Source organism: Phocoena phocoena, chromosome 1 (assembly GCF_963924675.1).
Source record: "Phocoena phocoena chromosome 1, mPhoPho1.1, whole genome shotgun sequence".
NCBI classification, from domain to species: domain Eukaryota; kingdom Metazoa; phylum Chordata; class Mammalia; order Artiodactyla; family Phocoenidae; genus Phocoena; species Phocoena phocoena.
Genome location: NC_089219.1, coordinates 33,755,325 through 33,775,895, shown reverse-complemented (window position 1 = coordinate 33,775,895; position 20,571 = coordinate 33,755,325). Strand labels below are relative to the sequence as shown.

At 53.5% G+C, this 20,571-nt stretch overlaps 1 protein-coding gene across 1 annotated transcript in view; it reads left to right on the top strand.

The window, feature by feature from the left end:
* The first annotated feature begins 1,635 nt into the window (after positions 1 to 1,635).
* Positions 1,636 to 20,571, top strand: part of HIVEP3 (HIVEP zinc finger 3) — a 56,368-nt gene continuing 37,432 nt past the window's right edge. The window contains exons 1-2 of the mRNA XM_065879935.1: positions 1,636 to 6,705; positions 10,536 to 10,681. Coding sequence (XP_065736007.1) covers positions 1,636 to 6,705; positions 10,536 to 10,681 — 5,216 coding nt within the window. The remainder of the gene's footprint in view (positions 6,706 to 10,535; positions 10,682 to 20,571) is intronic.

Genomic DNA, 20,571 nt, shown 5'->3' with positions numbered 1-20,571 from the left:
AGTTCAAGTGCTGGCCCTGCCTCTTAGGAACATAGAACCTTAGCAGGCCACCCTCCCTCTGCAGTCCTTAGTTCTGTCCACTGGAAAGTAAGGTGGCTGGGGAGACAAAGTTCACAGTGACTTCCAGCTTTGAAATTCTCACCATGCTCCTGGGGAGAATGGCTCTGCAATGCCCTTGGAGCCCAGGAAGCCTAGGCTGCCCGACTTTTGGCTGGCCCTGGCAGGGCACACACACCTGGGGCTCTGCTCTGATCAGCTTTGCCCCTCAGTTTGGCAAGGACCCCCATTCTGAACTACTTCCAGGGTATCCCTGGGGCACTGACTGGACAAGGAAAGGTTGAATACCTGGAGGAAACTTCCAGAATGACCCTCCAGCTATTGCTTGGCAGATCTGGTGGTCACGCTGTGTTAGACTGTGAGCTCCCACAGGCTGGGGCAGTGGTTTTAGCTTTTCTATGAAACACTGGTTTGGAAGGTGGGTTAGCAAGGGTTAGCAAAGCCACGAATGATGCCCTTCCTGAACACCCTCAGAACCCAGGGCCAGAGAGAAATACTAACCCGAGAACAGTCCCCCTCTTAGAAAGCTCATCTCCAAATAACCCACTGGCCCCAACTCTTGCACCAGCCATGGGACCGGCTGGGGTTCATCCTACAGCATCCACATCCATTTCCATGTTGGACCCCACCGCAGCCCAAGATGCAGTTGAGGCAGGAATTGCTGTTATCCCATTTCATAGATGAGGCAACTGAGGCTTAGGGAGCTGAAACCCACTTGGAGTCACTCTCTGAGCAGAGACCGGAGCCCAAGCCTCCCATCGCTAAGTGCCCTGAGGTTCCCAGAGCCCACCCTGCCTCCTGCTCCCAGCACTCCACACAGCCACCGTCCTCAGAACCACAGTGGGCATCCCTGGGAATGCAGACAAGGGAGGCACCAGCAGTGCTTCAATGCACAGAGCCTGGAGCTCTGGGTTCAGGTCGGGTCTCCCTGGTTAACCTGTAGGGATCTCACCAGGTCGGAGCTGCCCGAGCTGTGGATGAGTCGCAGTAACTCTCTGTTCTCTTCTCTTCTCTTCTATTTCTGTGTGTGTGCTCTTGTCAAGTAGAAGAGCGTGAATTCCCCTCCGCGGCCGTTCATCTCCAACACGGGACAAAAGGGGAGAAGAGGCGGGACGGAGCTGCCCGCGGCGTCCAGCGTGGCTTCTCTCGTGCGGGGACCAGGGATGCCTGGGCCATGCACACAGCCGTCTCCAGCCGTCAACGGTTCACATAGCACACAGGGGACTTGTGGGGGGCCACTTGCCACTGCCAACTGAAACAATACAATGGCAACACTGACATCCTTCATGACATTTCCACGACAGACATTCAGGCAGAAAGTGCTGGCGCGTTTTCTGTCTGCAAAGTAGAGGGCCATGCCTCACTGACGTGAATAGACTGGGCCCTGATGACCTGCGCTGAGTCCACTAGCACCCAGTGACACTTGCAAAAAAAATTCCCAAAACCATCTTGGGTTTGGCTTCCATAGCTCCTGACCAATGTGGCCCAAGCCAGACATCTCCTTGGGACTCTTGGATTATTCGTAAATGCGGCCTGCCCCGACCTTCCCTGAATAGCATCTGAAGTCCCGTGGAGGTCATGGATCCTGAACAAAGTGTCAAGGGCACCAAGAAGGCTGAGGGAAGTCCCCGGAAGCGGCTGACCAAAGGAGAGGCCATTCAGACCAGTGTCTCATCCAGCGCCCCGTACCCAGGCAGCAGCACCGCTGCCACCCAAGAGGGCCCCTTCCAAGAGCTCCTAGCCCCACAGCCCTTCCCAGGCCCCTCATCGGTTCTTAGGGAAGGCTCTCAGGAGAAAGCAGGCCAGCCACAGAATCCCCCCAAGAGGTCCTCCATCGAAGCCTCGGTCCACATCTCGCAGATTCCACAGCACCCTCTGACACCAGCATTCATGTCGCCCGGCAAACCTGAGCATCTCCTGGAGGGGTCCACGTGGCAGCTGGTTGACCCCATGAGACCCGGACCCTCAGGCTCTTTCGTGAGCCCTGGGCTCCATCCTCAAAGCCAGCTCCTCCCTTCACATGCTTCCATCATTCCTCCCGAGGACCTGCCTGGCATCCCCAAAGTCTTTGTGCCCCGTCCCTCGCAAGTCTCCTTGAAGCCCACAGAAGAGGCACACAAGAAGGAAAGGAAACCGCAGAAACCGGGCAAGTACATATGCCAATACTGCAGCCGCCCCTGTGCCAAGCCCAGCGTGCTCCAGAAACACATCCGCTCGCACACGGGTGAGAGGCCCTACCCCTGTGGCCCCTGCGGCTTCTCCTTCAAGACCAAGAGTAACCTCTACAAGCACAGGAAGTCCCATGCCCACCGCATCAAAGCCGGCCTGGCCTCGGGAATGGGCGGAGAGATGTACCCCCCAGGGCTGGAGATGGAGAGGATCCCTGGGGAAGAGTTTGAGGAACCCACTGAGGGGGAAAGCACAGATTCGGAAGAGGAAACCGGCGGCACGTCCACTCACCCCGCAGAGCTGTCGCCAAGGCCCAAGCACCCCCTCCTGTCCAGCGGTTTGTACAGCTCTGGGAGCCAGGGTTCCAGCCACGAACGCTGTTCCTTGTCCCAGTCCAGCTCAGCCCCGTCGCTCGAGGACCCTGCTCCCTTCGCAGAGGCCTCATCCGAACACCCCCTGAGCCATAAACCCGAAGACACCCACACGATAAAGCAGAAGCTGGCCCTCCGCTTGAGCGAGAGGAAGAAGGTGATCGACGAGCAGGCGTTCCTGAGCCCGGGCAGCAAAGGGAGCACCGAATCTGGGTATTTCTCACGCTCCGAGAGCGCCGAGCAGCAGGTCAGCCCCCCTAACACCAACGCCAGGTCCTACGCCGAGATCATCTTCGGCAAGTGCGGGCGGATCGGGCAGCGGACCGCCATGCTGACGGCCACCTCCACCCAGCCCCTCCTGCCCCTGCCCACCGAAGACAAGCCCAGCCTGGTGCCTCTGTCTGTGCCCCGGACGCAGGTGATCGAGCACATCACCAAGCTCATCACCATCAATGAGGCCGTGGTGGACACCAGCGAGATAGACAGCGTGAAGCCCAGGCGGAGCTCCCTGTCACGGCGGAGCAGCATGGAGTCACCCAAATCCAGCCTCTACCGGGAGCCCCTGTCCTCCCACAGCGAGAAAACGAAGCCCGAACAATCACTGCTGAGCCTCCAGCACCCGCCCAGCACCACCCCCCCTGTGCCTCTGCTGAGAAGCCACTCAATGCCTTCTGCCACCTGCACCCTCAGTACCCCCCCACACACCTTCCGAGGCAGCTACTCCTTCGACGACCACGTCGCCGACTCGGAAGCCCTGAGCCGCAGCAGTCAACTGTTTACCTCCCACCCCCGGATGCTCAAGCGTCAGCCGGCCATCGAACTACCTTTGGGCGGGGAGTACAGTTCCGAGGAGGCGGGGCCGAGCAGCAAAGAGGCAGCCTCCAAACCCGCAGATGAACCGGAACCCAGGGAAAGCGACCTCACCAAAAAGACCAAGAAGGGTTTGAAAACGAAAGGGGTGATCTATGAATGTAACATATGTGGTGCTCGGTACAAGAAAAGGGACAACTACGAAGCGCATAAAAAGTACTACTGCTCGGAGCTTCAGATGGCAAAGCCCGTCACCGCAGGTGCTCACGCGTCTCCGGAAGCCGAAAAGAGCCAGGCGGAGCACGAGCCCTGGTCCCAGATGATGCATTACAAACTGGGGACCACCTTGGAGCTCACTCCACTGAGGAAGAGGAGGAAAGAGAAGAGCCTCGGGGACGAGGAGGAGCCACCCGCCTTTGAGTCCACAGAGAGTCAGTTCAGCAGCCCCGGGCCATCAGAGGCTGCTCGGAACCTTCCCTTGGAATCCACCAAGTCACCAGCAGAGCCGAGTAAGTCAGTGCCCTCCCTGGAGGGATCCGCCAGCTTCCAGCCAAGGACTCCCAAGCCAGGGTCCAGTTCAGAATCAGGGAAGGAGAGGAGAACCACGTCCAAAGAAATTTCTGTCATCCAGCACACCAGCTCCTTTGAGAAATCCGACTCTCTGGAGCAGCCCAGCGGCTTGGAAGGGGAAGACAGGTCTGCGGTCCCGTTCTCATCGCCCCCACCCGCCCCGCATGGACGCTCGGCTCACTCCCTGCAGCCCAGGTTGGTCCGTCAGCCCAACATTCAGGTTCCCGAGATCCTGGTGACCGAGGAGCCCAACCGTCCAGACACAGAGCCGGAGCCGCCCCCTAAGGAGCCCGAGAAGACGGAGGAGTTCCAGTGGCCCCAGCGCAGCCAGACACTTGCCCAGCTCCCAGCAGAGAAGCTGCCACCCAAGAAGAAGAGACTGCGCCTGGCGGAGATGGCCCAGTCATCCGGGGAGTCCAGCTTCGAGTCCTCCATGCCTCTGTCTCGCAGCCCGAGCCAGGAGAGCGGTGTCTCTCTGAGCGGGTCCAGCCGCTCCGCCTCCTTCGAGAGGGACGACCACGGAAAAGCCGAGGCTGCCGGGCCCTCGTCCGACACACGCTCCAAACCCTTGGGCACCCACATGCTAACTGTTCCCAGCCACCACCCGCACACCCGCGAGATGCGGAGGTCAGCCTCAGAGCAGAGCCCCAATGTTTCCCACTCCACCCATATGACCGAGACACGCAGCAAATCCTTCGACTACGGCAGCTTGTCCTTGACAGGCCCTTGTGCACCAGCTCCAGCAGCTCCAGCGGCCCCAGCAGCCTCAGCAGCCCCAGCAGAGAGAAGGAAATGCTTTTTGGTGAGACAGGCCTCTCTGAGCAGGCCTCCCGAAACTGAGCCAGAGGCCACCCACAAGGGAAGACAGGAGAGTGAGGAACCAAAGCCCTCATCCAGTAAATCTTCGGCCAAAAGCCCATTGCCCCCGATTTCCTCTGCAGCCACCTCACACAGCGGGCACCCGGGAGGCAAGAGCCAGGTGCAGGACAGACCCCCGCTGGGGGCCACGCCACCCTACACAGAAGCACTGCAAGTGTTCCCCCACCCCATTGCTCAGCTCCCCTTGCAGGAGAAGCCGTACCTGCCCCCGCCCGTCTCCCTTTTCTCCTTCCAGCACCTCCTACAGCATGAGCCGGGGCAGTCTTCAGAGTTCTTCTCCACCCAGGCCATGTCCAGCCTGCTCTCCACACCGTACTCCCTGCCCCCGCTTCCTCCCTCCTTATTTCAAGCCCCCCCACTTTCTCTCCAACCGACTGTTCTGCACCCAGGCCAACTCCACCTCCCCCAGCTCATGCCTCACCCAGCCAACATCCCCTTCCGGCAGCCCCCTTCGTTTCTCCCCATGCCTTACCCTGCCTCCTCAGCACTTTCTTCTGGGTTTTTCCTGCCTCTGCAATCCCAGTTTGCCCTTCAGCTCCCTGGTGATGTGGAAAGCCATGTACCCCAGATCAAAACCAGCCTGGCCACACTGGCAACAGGAACCCCTGGCCTCTCCCCCAGCACAGAGTACAGCAGTGACATCCAGCTGCCCCCCGTGGCTCTGCCATCCAGCTGCTCAGCACCCACGTCAGCCCCTCCGCTGGCCCTGCCTGCCTGTCCAGACACCATGGTGTCTCTGGTTGTGCCTGTCCGCATCCAGACCAACATGCCGTCCTATGGGAGCGCTATGTACACCACTCTTTCCCAGATCCTGGTCACCCAGTCCCAGGGCAGCTCAGCAACTGTGGCTCTTCCCAAGTTTGAGGAGCCCTCATGCAAGGGGACGACTGTGTGTGGGGCAGATGTGTACGAGGTTGGGCCCAGACCGGCTGGGGTAAGTGAAGAGCAAAGCAGAGGTTTCCCGACTCCATACCTGAGAGTGCCTGTGACATTACCTGAAAGAAAAGGCACTTCCCTGTCATCAGAGAGTGTCTTGAGCCTGGAGGGGAGTTCATCAACAGTGGGGGGAAGCAAACGTGTCCTTTCACCAGCTGGCAGCCTTGAACTTACCATGGAAACCCAGCAGCAAAAAAGAGTCAAGGAAGAGGAGGCTTCCAAGGCAGATGAAAAACTCGAGCTGGTGAAACCATGCAGTGTGGTGCTTAGCTGCACCGAGGATAGCAGGAGACTAGAGAAGTCCCACTTGGGCAGCCAGGGCCAGGGCAGGAGGGAAGTAGAAACACTGTCCAGCCTGTCCTCAGATCCATCCGACCCAAAGGAAATTCCTCCCGTTCCTCAGCCCTCATTGCCCCGTGCGACAACCCCGGGCTCAGAGGCTATGAAGGAATATGCCCAGCCGTCTGGTAAACCTCACCGAAGAGGGTTGCTCCCACTGAGTGTGAAGAAGGAAGATTCCAAGGAACAGCCTGACCTCCCTCCACTGGCACCTCTCAGCTCACAGCCTCTGTCAGAAACGTCCCCCAGGCCAGCCAAGTTGCAAGAAGGTACGGACTCAAAGAAGGTACTGCAGTTCCCCAGCCTCCACACGACCACTAATGTCAGTTGGTGCTATTTAAACTACATTAAGCCAAATCACATCCAGCATGCAGATAGGAGGTCCTCTGTTTACGCTGGTTGGTGCATAAGTTTGTACAACCCCAACCTTCCGGGGGTTTCCACTAAAGCTGCTTTGTCCCTCCTGAGGTCTAAGCAGAAGGTGAGCAAAGAGACATACACCATGGCCACAGCTCCGCATCCTGAGACAGGAAGGCTTGTGCCATCCAGCTCCCGCAAGCCCCGCATGACAGAGGTGAGTTCAGCCTTGTTTTTCTTCTCCCCACTGATTTTAAAAGTCTTTGCTGAGCTTTTAAAGCCACATTCTCCTCAAGTTCCATTTGCAAAATGAGAGCCAGCTGAGTGGGCAGATTTCCTCTCTATCAGCTATGACTGATCACCTTATTTATTGGGTTTCTTTGTCAGTGTCCCTCATATCATTGGACTAGATACATTTCAATAAAGTGAGCTTTAAAGTGATCCACTTTCCCATTAGCTTCTATTGAAAAATCAAAGACACAATCTCAGCCAAAAGACAGATGAAAAACTGCCACTCCAACATACATTTCTCCCTTATCTGGTTAGTCTTTTCCTATTCTTCACATCTACTATTTCGGTTCTCTGGTGCCACTTGAAATCTTCCCACGTCAGAGAGTCTAGAATTTGACGCAAATGACTCCTGAAATATTCCTTCTTTCTTTTCTGTGAGGAGAGCAAATAGAGCTTGGCTGCAGTATCCCTCTTTACCAGTAGGTGGCAATGTCACAGCTTGACTCATCTATGCTGGTGGTAGCGCACAGCCCGGACCAAGGGCTTATGTTTACTCCATTGCCTCTGACTTGAGGCTGCATCAGGAGGCATAAAATGAACTGATCCCTGCAAGTTCAGGAAGATTGACATTTGATAATTCCAAGTTTGCTTCAGACCAGTGACACCTCCATATCCTGACAAGGCCAGCATAAGGATTTAGTGCCATGATGTGCTATGCTGACTTGATATTTGTGGAATAACAATTGGTCTTATTGCTTGAGTAGCCTCACTGTGCCAGGCATTGCTCTGTGCCCTTGAATCCAGTTGATACTCATCTCTACCTGTGAGGTAGCAGTATCATCTTCATTCTGTAGATGAGGGAACTGAGGGTCAGAGGGTGAGAGAGGTCCAGGTCACAGGGCAAATATTTGGCAAACCCAGAATTTGAACCCAAACCTGTCTGACTCCAGAGAGTCTATTTTTCTTCTTTCTATTATTTGAGGAAAGAAAACCTTAAAAGTGACTGCAAGTTTAGAGATGTTCATTGGTGTGTCTCCAGATTCTTTGACCAAATAAGTCCCCTAAATTCCTATTGTAGATAAATGAACAAAACTATGTTCGATAACTTCTCCTATATTTGTATCCTGCTCTTTTACTGAGTGACTTTTGTGCATTGAATTTGTCCTTAGCTCTACTGGATATTCTTCACCAAACTGTTTCCCAAATTTATTCTCTAAATATCCTTGTCAGTCTACAGACAGCCTTAAATGAGGTTTCCACTTTCACCATAAACATCATGACTGATTTTCTCTTCAGTGTCTCTTACTGGCTACGGCTACTCCCAAGAAGCTGTTGTAATTATATTCACACTTAGAACTTATAGTGTACTTACTATGTACCAGGTACTGTGCTCAGTGTTACTTTTATCCTCACAACCAACCTTGACAGGGTTCTATATCACTATGTGATTGATAAAGAGGCAAAAGCATAAAGAAGTCAGGTAACTTGCACAAGGCCCCACACACAGTAAATATCCTGGATTCAAAACTAGATCTCACTCCAAAGTTCTTTTGGATGCTCAGGACTGCTCCTCTGTTTTAATGATTGAACACTGAAAGGTGGTTTAAGAAAAACAAAGAGTTAATTTGGCTTAACTGGGTTTGGCAATCCTTTGTTCAAAATGCTGCTTTCCTAAAATGAGCTGAACCGTGCACACTTTTTCCTGGAATATTCCATTTGATTTACTGGCATGTTTCCTACCAGAAGCTCACCAGTCTGGTCCGTTAATGTAACTGCATGGCCCACTGATTGATGCCTTTCTATAATTACACCTCTTTCTGGTCTCTGCTTGCATATCTCCAGTGACTGGGTGCTCAGAACCTCTTAGTACAACCCAGCCCATCTTGGGACAGTGCTTTAAGAAAGGTCCCTATTATACTGAGCTGACATTTGTCATCCCATAGCTTCCATTCCCTGTTAGTAGCTCTGAAAAGGCCCTTTGGGCTATATCAGCATTTCAAAGCTTTTCCTAACCATCTTTGTGCAGGTCTAGGCCACCCAATCAGGTTTGAGTTTGGTCACATACATTTTTTTTTCAATTTTAAGCCCTGGAGAAACCCAAGCTTATACAAGAGTTCACTTTGCAGCCACATTTCATCCCCCAGGTTTCTCCTTCCCTTTTTCTCTTTGGGGATCATTTTGACAACCACATGTACTATTGTGAAGAAATTAAGAGCAAGGGCTTCAGTGCCAAGTTGCCCGAATTTGAATCCCACTATCTCACTTACTAATTGACCTTGGGCCCATTACTTAACCTCTCTGCACCTTGGTTTCCTCATCTATAAAATAGAGACAATAATAATACTTGGCTCATAAGACTGTAGAGGTAATTAAATGAGTTAAAATATGCAAAGTGTGTTTAGAACAGTGGTTGGCACTTGATCATTATCTGCAGTTATTCACATTATTACCATTAAAAGCTCAAGTGGATCCCTGCTCAATTCCAACAGTGTTTCCTGGTAGAGTGGCTCCTGCCACCAAAACCAGCCTCCTCTAGCTTGGCCCTGACATCACAGCTGGTTGTGAGACAGAAGTCATTCATCAGCCTGGGGGAGGCCTCTTTGTCCTTCCAAGGATGGCCCAGATGGCAGACTGAGATGGAAGTGAAAACAGCAATGCTCTGGAAATCCTTGGGTATTGCATAAAATCACCTGCCTTCTGCCAAAGCAGCAGTCCGTAGCCTCACTTGGTTTCCACTCCCCATCTCCAATTCTGAAGAGATTTTGGGGGGGGGGGGTCACTGAGTCATAGAAGTTGACCCTGGAATGAATCTCCAAGATGGTCTAATCCCCTCAGACTCTGAGACCTAGAGAGGTGAAGTAATTCACCCAAGGGTGGCTCAGCATGCAGTGGACTATGTGGTGCTAGAACTCAGATTCCCTGATTCCCAACCAGCTACCTTTCTGCTCAGCCCCAGCCCATCCTTGTAGGGGCAGGTGTGGTGACTGGCACAGGGACTTCTGTCCTTAGATTGTCCCAGCACCGGGAGACAGGGTTGCTCCTCCTGTGGGCTGTCAACAGTGCAGTTCCTCGTGACCTTAATGACAGTGGCATGAAGTAGGATAAGAATCTCACTGCTGGCCCCAGCCCCCAGCCCAGCATCGCTGCTCCCTATTAAAGGGTGCACCCACCCCTGCCACCATCAGAGGATCTGGGGGACATGTTATCCAGCCAGCTCTCACCACCGAGGCCCTTATCTCTTGAAGAGAACAGCTTCCCTGAGATGCACACCCGCCAGGCCCATGCCCATCAGTGGGCAGCACAGCTTCTCTGTGTCCGGCTCGGGGGTGGGGGACTGGGGGGGTGCTATTGGTCAGGGCCTTCAGGAGACCTGCGTTCTGCTCCCAGCAATGCCCTTAACTTGCTGTGTGACCTTGACTTTCTCATCTATAAAAGAGAATTGGGATGGTTAATCTCCAAAGGTGGAGCCTTCATTTATGTATTCAGCATTCCTCACATGCCTTCTCTGAGGCTGGTGTGACCGAGGAGACCAAGATGAGGACCTGTCCCCAGGAGCCCCTAGACTAGTGTGAAAAAGTGAGCAAACGCAGCTCTCATGGGAAGGCCTGGTCTTCCCCTGAAAAAGACCTGGTCAGAGTCCCAGTTCTGACTTCACCTCTCTGAGGATCCGTTCCCCTCCTTCTGTAAAGTGGGGCTAAGAGCACCTCTTCACTGGGTAGAAGGAGGATGAAGTGTAGGTGTGCGATGCCATCGAAGGCATCATTCCATGACCACCCGTTAACCAGCCATGATTTTGTTGTTCCTGCGGTGGGCCAGGTTCGCCTCCCTTCGCTGGTTCCCCCGGAAGGCCAGAAAGAGATAGCTAGAGTGGAGAAGGAAGAGGAGAAGCGAGGGAAGCCGGAGGAGGACGCTCCTGCCTCCAAGAGAGGGGAGCCGGCGAGGATCAAAATCTTCGAAGGAGGGTAAGAATCACCTTTGGTTTGCAATGTCTGCTTCCCATGCAGTAAGAGCTCGCGCCCGCCCGAGGGCTGGGGGTGGTGTCATCTGCGTTCAGAGGTGGTGAGCATCTCAACGGGCAGGGCTGTGCCCACAGGAGCCCTGGGCTTCCGGCCTTCCAGGAGGTGCCATCTTTGTGCGACTCGCTGACCACCTCTGTTAAGGAATGCGGGCTCCTTGGTTGGGGGTGGGGTATGCCAGGTATGTGCTGGGGGCTGGAGCCGCCTGGGTCTTCCCCCAGCCCCTCTTTCCTCACATGCTGGCTGGGTTCCTAGACCCCGCATTGGGATTGATAGTGATTCTCCCAGGTCCTGTCCGGACTGCTGTTAACCTTGGTGTATGTTCCCCAAATGTCACCTCTGTCCTGCCTAAGCAGGCACCATGGCAGGCCTGGTGCCCCACAGGGGGGCTCGGGCTCTGCTGACAAGGCTGTTTACAGGGCTGACAGCGCACTGCACATACCAGCTGTGTACACTGGTCTCTGTTCTGACTGGCCGGAGTCCAGGATTCATTGGTTGGTAAATATTTAGAATAATACCCCTGGTTTTTCACCGTTGGTGGTTTGTCTTTGTGAACCTAATGATAGAAACATCTCAGAACTCTCAACGGTGGGGCTCCCCGGGCTCCAGCAGGCTGCTTGGTTTCAGACCTGCTTTGTAGAAGGGTTGTGCAAGCTGTGTTCTTTGTGACCACGTGTGTGCTTCTTGGGACGTGGGTGTCTGTACGCAGGTCCCGTGGTGTCTGTCTTAGGGTCCTGTGTCTGTGTCCCCAGTGTGATCAATGCAGCCCTCGTCCTACCCAGTCCTGAGGGATAACAGCACGGAGGAGAACCTACCTCCAAAGGAGGATGGTCCCCATGAGCCCCAGCCGACACGGAATGTTATGGTACCTACAATCCTCCAGCACCTACAGGTGCCTAACTCACAAGGTCGAAGTGGGAGGTGCTGGATTCCTCTGTAGCGCTGGGAGGGCGACACTACCCAGCTCCCCAAGGCCACCAGTGGGCATCCTTCGGTGGCACTGACCAGCAGGGGCTCTCAGGAGAGGGAGTGTTTGGAAACTGAACTTGGGGGTTTGGGTTGTCCTAGTGACAGGGAGGGGGTCAGGGAGGGCAGACATCCTGCAGTGGCAGGGGCACGACCCCCGGGGAGAGAAATATCCTTTTCAGAGTTCCAGTAACTGCTCCACTGAAACACTAGACCAGAGGTTTTTCGAAATATTTGCCCTCTTTCCATCTGGGGACTGACGGGTATCCTCTTGTGCTACTTGGTTAGAGCGCCCCCGTGTGTCTCTGTGTTCTCACATCATTGGGGTCCTCCAAAGGCCACATAAGACGTCATCCTGGGATTGGTGCATCGGTCACAGCCTTCTCCCAGCAGTTTCAAGGACCATCTGTGGGGCCCCAGGGGGTGGCTGAGTGTTAGCGGCCATGAAGGAGGGGGTTTGCTTCTGCCCTGAGAGGCAACTGTCCCCAGACTGGAGATCTGGTGCCAGGCGGCTCCCTGCTGCCCTCATTTTCCCCCCGGGGAAGCCTGAGCCCCGAAAGGGCAGTTGTCAGGAGCCTCTCCCCACCGCAGTTAGTTCACAGCTTCAGCCACCGGAGTCTCTGCCACACGGTCTCCCTTCGGCTGAAAGGTGAAGGCCACACCTGAGTCCCCTTCTCCTCTTCCTACAGCCTAGGCAGTGGTCCTCACTGTAACCTACCCCCACCGTCCCACCCAGGTCATCATTTAATCCTACCTGCTCTGTTCAGAATCTCCCTCTCTTCCCAGGTCCAGCATCCCTGCCCCCGAGCAGCTCTCCCGCTTACCCGTTCCACTCAATCCCCTCACCTCTCCAGCTCTGCTTCCCATCTGTAAAAGGGGATAATTACATACTTTGTGGATTGTCAGGGGATCCTGTTGCCGCCCCGTGTCAAGGCTGCAGTTCACGGTGCTGACAAATGGGCATCGGAGCATTTGTTCACTGTTGTGTGCACCGCTTTTATCCCCTCCAGGATAACCTCACTCTATCTGTCAGCTGCGAAGAACATTACCCTCACTGCCTCTACTTGTCACATCTAATTTGAGCACTTTGGTGGGGGGGTTATGTAATGCCGCCGGTCAGGTCATCTTCTCCTGCAGCCCCGCTGTCCCATCTGGGCCCCCGCTGTACCTCCCACCCTCCCTTCTGGTGACCCCTCAACATTTACAGCTCTCTTGGGGCTGGTGTCACCCCCAGGAGGATTTGCAAATGTGGGCATGAGAGTGTGCGTTGTCACAGAACTGGGGGCACCTCTGGCATTTCATGGGCAGGGCTGGGTATGTGACCATCCTATCACCAACCACAGAACCACTTGTCCCACCCAAAATGCCAAGGGTTCCCCCACCCAGAAACACTGAATAGAACCTTCAGGCGCACCCACCTGAGGTCACCAGGGCTTTGCCTCAGGCCCATTCCTTCCTCCCTTCCTCCCTTCCTCCCTCCCTTTTTTTCTTTCTTTCTTTTGTGTATTTTTTTTAACACAGCAAGTATTTGTACTTCACTCCAATACCTATTTGACAAGGGTCTGCAATGGGGTTCTGTTCCTAGGAGTCACTCAGAGATCCAGGCCAGCCAAGGCCGAGAGAGTAAGATGGGACAGTGGTGCCTTGTGCACTGACTCTTCAGGCTTCCACCCAGAAGCTTCTGCTCCCATCTCATCTTCCAGGGCAAACTGCAGGCCTCACCCAGCTCCCTGAGAGTAGGGAAGCACAGCCCTGCCATGCACAGGGGAGGACCAGGGCCCTTTGGTAGATAGCACTGACTACTCCAGAGGATTTACCATACATCTGCAACTTGTTGTTTCTACTCAGTGATGTTCTGAGATGTAGTCAGGTTGATCCATATAGAGCTAATTCATGGCCATGAGTCAAGAGACCAGACAGCAAAAGTAGATGCTGGATGAGTCCAGCAGGCAGGAGTCTTCTCATCACTAGTCTCCTTACTATTCTTCTTGATCTCCAGCCCAGCAGTTGATCAATCACTCAGTCCATCCAGGAGGAGCTATTTATTCAGTGCCTTATGGGTGCTCTGTGCCAGAAGATGCCGAGAGCCAAGGGGGTAAACTGTGGTTCTCCTCTCAAGGAGCTTGGTTCAGGTACAGTACAAGGCCTGGTGCTGAGGTGTGGACCCCCAATATTGAGATGCTCACAGCAGGCAAGGACTCCCGAGGCTGGAGTAGCCAGAGATGACTTCCTGGAGGGGGAGGGCTAGGCCTGGAGGGTTCATGAGACTGGGACAGGCAGAGAGGAAAGGTGGGTCGGTCGTCAGTCTGGGTATAATGGTGACTCATGCACCTGGTCAGTCGGACTGGTTTCTTCTGGCCTTGAGTGGTCTCCCTGGTCGCCGTCATCCACCTCCTTGGCTTCAAACCTCACTGTGCCAAGGACACTAAATCTGAGTCTCCAGCTAGGACCTCACTCCTGAACTATAGACCATTGCTTCTGGTGCCTCACAGGCACCTCTGCCTGGGAGACTAGGGCACCTCGAACCCAGCATGAGTTGGACCAAGCCCTCCAATTGCCACCAACGACATCTCCTTCCACATCCAGAGCCCAGATGATGTGCCCAGCCCTTCACACTCAAAACCTTAGTGTCATCTTGGACACCTTCTTCTCCCCCAACCCTCCCCCTTCCAATTAGTCCCCAAAGTCTGGTGTCCACACCAAGTGGTCCATGACTCAGAGGTGGTCTCTCTGCACTCCCTGTACCACGGCTCTTACCCCCTCTCTCCAGGCCCCCATGTTGGTGCTACTGGGTGTCCTTGATCATGGTTCTGCCTGTGTCACACTTCTACTCCAGGGTCTTCTGTGGCCGCCTTACCTGCCGGATCCAGTTGAAACTCAGGCTGGTCTTCCCGGCCCCACAGCCTCACTCACCCCTGTTGTGCTTCACCTTCTGTGCCTGCTGGACTCTGCCCATTGCCAAATCCTAGCCACCTCCAAAGGGCGGTACTCAGCCCTCTCCTCCAACTAACCTCTCAGATCCCTCCATACTCCCTAGTTCTCTGCGTTACTTCTGGAATAACAGTGGTACCGAAATCCATTCCTGTCTCCCCCGCAAGTCCCCTCTTGCCTTGGGTCCTAGGGCCATGCTTTGTCCACACTATGCATCCGTTCCTATTTACCTCATTGATTTCCGGCACACAGCCCCCGCCTTGCATTCCCCATCCCTTCCACACCCGAACACAGTCTGCATCTTCCAGGCAGCCTCCAGGAGTGCCCATCAAGAGCATGTTGACTTTCTCACCCAGCATCCCTGCATTTGCCTCGGTTGTTTTAGAAGGGCTCCTTTGTTACGAGAATGTTGACTTTACACCTACAAGGTTATACGGTTCATTGAGGGTAATGCCTGTGTTGTCCTAACTCAAGTTCACTTGTTGCAAGGAGAGCTGAGAGCTCAGCCCAAAGGGCTGGTGTGGAAGAAGAGGCTGGAATTGATAGGAACTACCTGGATGGCAAAAGTGCTCATCCAGGCCCAGCCTGGGGGGGGGGGGGGGGGGGGGGGAAGGGGTCGGTGCTTAGGCCTGAAGGGAATGATGGGATCAGAGGGTGAAACCACAGAGGTCAGGCCCAGCTGGGGTGAGGAGTCCTCAGAAAGGTGGCCGTTGTCAAGGGGCAAGGGGTGGGCTGGGTTTAGAGGGGCAGCCCAGCCTTAGCTTGGAACTGGAATACAGGGCAGGGGACAGAAGCCCAGCTGTGGGCTGGGCCAGTGAGTGTGGGTATGGTGACTCACAGGCATGGGGCTGTCTGGGGCTGCCTCCCAAGCCCTTCAGGCCTTCAGCAGAAGGCATCCACGCCAGACCCTGCCACTGCCAGTGGCAGGACTCAGCCATTGAGGGAGGGCCATCTGTGCTCCTGTCCAAGGGTACTGACTCCCATCTCTTCTCAGCTCCCCAGTACCGCCCAATACATCCCTCCAGCCACTGCCTCTCTCCTAGCCCATTCAGTTCAGTACATCCAAACTTAAAGTTTCCCACCTTAACAACATTCCTTTGACTAAAGGGCTTACTCGCCAGATTTTTCTGTTTTCCTCAAAAGGAAAACTCCGGAAAGCGATGACTATACTTGCTCACGTCTCATCTCTCCTCCCATCCTCTCTCAGACTCGTGCCAGTGGGGCGCTGGACTCATCACACCTCAAAAGCTGCACTTATCAAGGTCAACAGTGACCTCCAACGCTGAGGAATTCCGTGGTCAGTTCTCATTTCTCTTCTTTCCTGAGCTACTGGCAGCATTTGACACAGGTGACCCCTCCACCCTCCTCGAAAGACTTTGTCCCCTGGCTTCCAGGCGGCCATCTTTCTTGACCCTCCTCTTCTTTGCCAGCAGCACTTTCTCGTCATCTTTGGTGATTTCCCACCATCTCCTGATCTCTAAACATTAGGGCCCCCAGGGCTCAGCCCCTGGGCTTCCCCTTTTCTCTGTGTGAACTCACTCCCGAGGTGGCCCTGTGTACCATCTATAGGCTGATGACTCCCAGACTCGCATTTCCCGCCGGACTTCTCCCCGGAGCTCCGTGTCAGGTCTCAGCCATCTGTGTGATGGTCACCTGGGCGTTCAACGAACTCATCCTTAGAACACAGCACAGCAGATGCTGAAGAACCACTGTGACTCCTGGGGCTCTTGGTATATTTGTTAAAGAAATTATTTTGACAGTTTGCTTAATTTGGTACAGCTCCACTTGAAGGAGTTATATTTTTAACAGGTGTGCTTCTCTGTCTCATGTATTTTCATTTCTAATAGCTGGATTTATCTTTATTGAGGTCTAAGAGTTTATGCAGTATATCCACGTGTTGTTTATTGTGTACCTATGTTTTTAAAGCAAGCACGCATGCGCACGCATATGTGTGTGCGTATTTACGAAATAGTAGCTTGGAGAGAATAGTTTTAATTTTAAAAAATTTAAAGTCTGTTTGCTAATAATTTTTCACAAACCCATTCCTTCTTGGACTTTGAAACCTAGAAGTGCAGTGTATTTCCTGTCCTAAATTTCTACTCTGTATAGCCCCATCTTACTGTGAGCTCCAGATTAAGGACGTTGTTGAATTATGCCTTTGGGAATATTTGTTACCTCTATATTTATTGGGGAACGAATTGATGAAACTATGAATTACATACATAATAATAAGTTGGAGGTTTTTGGATAGGTGTAAAGAATAAACTCCGCAGGTAAACCGCTCTAAAAATCCAAACTGGAACCAAAAAAGCCTGCTACCCAAGTGTTCATAACGTAAAGGTTGTAAAATGTAAACGTAGGCAGAGAAACTGTGTGCATTTGCTCGTTCGCTGAATGTCTTTTTGAAAGTTCTTTTGAGTGGCCAAAGAAAAACAGATATACTTTGAAAGAAGGAGGCGAAATCACTTGTTCAAACTCTGCACAGGCAACTTCATTTTTCCTGTCGTCAGGCCCCAAACGGCTCTGTCTCACCTCCATTAACAAATCCTGTCGACTCACCCTGTGAAGCCATACCCAGAATCTGCCCATTTTTCCCAGCTCCTGGGTCAAACCACTGCCAAGATTCATCTGGTTTGTCACAGTGTCCTGCTGTAATCTCCTGCTTCCGCCCTTACCCACTCCAGTGTATTCTTAACCCGGCAACCAGAATGATCCTGTTTAACACCAGCAGACCCTGGCACTCCCACTCTGCACCCTCCACAGCCCACAAGTGGCCTGTGTGTGCTGGCCCCAGGTCCTCCCTGACCTCTGCCTACCCCTCTACCCCTTGCTTCCTGTGCTCCAGCTGAGGATCTCTTTGTCAGACATGCTTCTGCCTCAGGGCCTTTGCACTCGCTGTGCCCGCTGCCTTGAACACTTTTTTTTTTAATAAATTTATTTATTTTATTTATTTACTTTTGGCTGTGTTGGGTCTTCGTTGCTGCGTGCGGGCTTTCTCTAGTTGGGGCGAGCGGGGGCTACTCTTCGCCTCAGTGTGCGGGCTTCTCATTGTGGTGGCTTCTCTTGTTGTGGAGCACGGGCTCTAGGCACGTGGGCTTCAGTAGTTGTGGCACATGGGCTCAGTAGTTGTGGCTCATGGGCTCTAGAGTGCAGGCTCAGTAGCTGTGGCATATGGGCTTAGTTGCTCCGTGCCATGTGGGATCTTCCCGGACCAGGGCTCGAACCTGTGTCCCCTGCATTAGCAGGAGGATTCTTAACCACTGCGCCACCAGGGAAGCCTCTACCTTGAGCACTTTTTCCAGGGTCCCGCAGCTCCTTCACTTCCTTCACTCACACTTTGGTGAAGCCTTCCCAGGCCACCCTCCCACATGTACCCTCCTCTAGCATTTCTTATCCCCCTTCCCTTCCCTGCTTTATTTTTCCCCAGAAAGTCACTAGTTTGTTTCTGTTTCCTCCACCAGAATGTACAACCTGTGAGAGGACAGGAATTATGCTTTATTCATTGCTGTATCCCCAGTGCTGAAAATGGTGCCTAGCAGTGCTAGAGAATGTTTATTAAGTGAAGGAATCTCCCTTTAACTGAGACCTCAGGTGAGGGACAGGATCCCTGACCTCAGCAGTTCTCAGAATCCGTGACAGGGTGGACGCTCTGGGTCTCAGGAAGGAGCAAAGACACAGAATCAGGGCCAAACCAGGCCAGACAGGACCAACCCACCAACCTGGAGTCAGGCTTGGTCTGGGAAGGTGAAGTCAGGTGGCCTCGGCTATGGGGGAAGCACCTGGGGCTGGGAGCCAAGGTCGTTTGCTTGCTGACCTGCCTTCAAGTGTTACAGGTAAAAATGAAACATGATTCCAAAAAGGACCGGCTCATGGGCTGCCAGCTCCTAGGCCAGTGCCTGCTCTGAGCAGATCCCTTGAGTCTTGGGGGCCGGAGAGAAGTGGTCTTCGGCACCCAACTCTGGATAGAGGCTGCTGTCCTTCCTGGGTGATTCCAGGCTGCCAGGTCCCTGTCTTCTTCCTGATCCAGTGCCTTGGTTTCTCTTTAATTCTCAGACTTCTCCCTGGAAGTGTAGACAGGCAGCTCTGAGTGTGGCCCCAGTGGGCCGGGAGTGAATTGTCCAACCTCCATCACATGCGCCCACACTGGTTTTGTTCTCTTTCTGTTTCCCCCAAATCCTGTTGTTTCATCTCTCCTAGGGAATGTGACCTGAGCTTTGAGAAGGGGGTGGGAGTAGGGGAGGGTGGGATATTGCAGAGTCCAGTTGCGACATCCAGTGGCTCAGACCAGGGAGACCACATTAGAGATGGGGGTGGAGCTAGAGGACTTCTGGTGAATTGAATATGAAGGGTGAGGACGAGAAGCTTGGAATGTAGAATGACTGCCATGTTCCTGGCTCGAGTAACAGCTGGATGGATGGTGCTGCCATTTACCGAGATGGGCAGGGATGGGGAAGACAGTAAGAAAGGGGCTCGGGGAAGGGGAGATCAAAGCTTGGTGGACATGTTCACTTTGAGATACCAGTCAGACATCCAAGTGTTCAGGGAGGCGTGTGACAATTGGATATGTGAGCCTGGCCTTCAGAGGACAGGAAATACACATTTGGGACATGCGTTTGTCAATGCGTAGATGCTGTTTAGGAGGATGGAACTGGATGGGGTCACTTAGGGAGAGGGGAGGAGAAAAAAAGAATAGGGCATCCAGGACTGAGCCGGAATATGCCAGCAGTCAGAGGGCAGGTAGAGAGGAAGCTGCAAGAGTCTGAGAAGGAGAAGCCAGAGGAGTGGTGGAGACCTGGCAGAGTGAGAAGTCATGGAAGCCAAGGGCAGAGGGAGTTCAAGGTCATCTGTGCTGAGGGCCACTTACAGGCCCAGGACAGAGAGGCCAGGCAAGTGTCCACGGAATGTGGCCACATGTGGGTCACTGATGGAACCTTGATGGGAGCTGTTTTGGGAGATGGAGTCCTAAAGGCAGCACATGTAAGTAAACCTGTCCCAAGAGGCTGGCTATGGAGGGAAGGAGGAAACGAGGGGGTGAGGGGTGGGAGCTGGGTGAGTGTATGAGGCTGAGCAGGTGGGTGTCTACACAGAGAGATCTTCAGTGTGCTTGTGCTGCTGGGGGTGTGGAGGTGGTAGGCACAGATGACAGTGCCGGGAGAGAAGGGGCCGAGCGCAGGGCGGAGTTCTAGAAGAGGTGCAAGGGGTGGGGCTGAGCTGATGTGAAGGGGGTGCTTCTCCTAGAGTAACAGGAGGAAAGACAGATGTGGGTGTGCTGCAGGCAGACTGATGGTTTGGGCGGGGGAGTGGGGAGGGTTCTCTCAGCCCCCATCCAGACCTCTTCTCACTGTTCCTGGACAGCTACATTCCCAGCAATAGATTTGTGAATGGCTGTTCTGAAAACGAAAGCAGGAAATGTCTGTTCCTAGGAAGCCACTTAGATTCTTGGAAAAGTTATTCCTCTGTAAAGATTATCCTCCAGATAAATATCTCAGATGTTAAATTGTCTAGTTAGGTTGACTGTCTGTACTGGCCTAGCATCTTTCTCCTGAGCACTCAAAATACTTCCCAGGGAACACTGGCTCCAGGCATTAGAGAAAGCTGATTATGTCACTATGAAACCCAAGTCACCGACAGTGAGAAAAAAAAAAAAAAAAGAAAAAAAGAAAAGACATATTGATCACGGGGTAGACTGAGTGTCTGAGTATGCTGGGGCCAGAGTCCCCAGAGCCCTGAGGATGGTCAGGGAAGACCTAAATGCATCCTATTAAATTTTAAAGGAGAATCCATTTCTCAAGAAGACACTGCCTCTGGTTGCTGTAGCGGGTCTAAGGCAGCAAGGGGCTCAGCCTGAGGGTTTGGGGGTGGGGGAAGTGGAGTCCCCATGCCAGCAGGTGGTGGCCCCTGGCAGCTACAGTGAGGACCAGGCATCCCCTGGGCCTGGA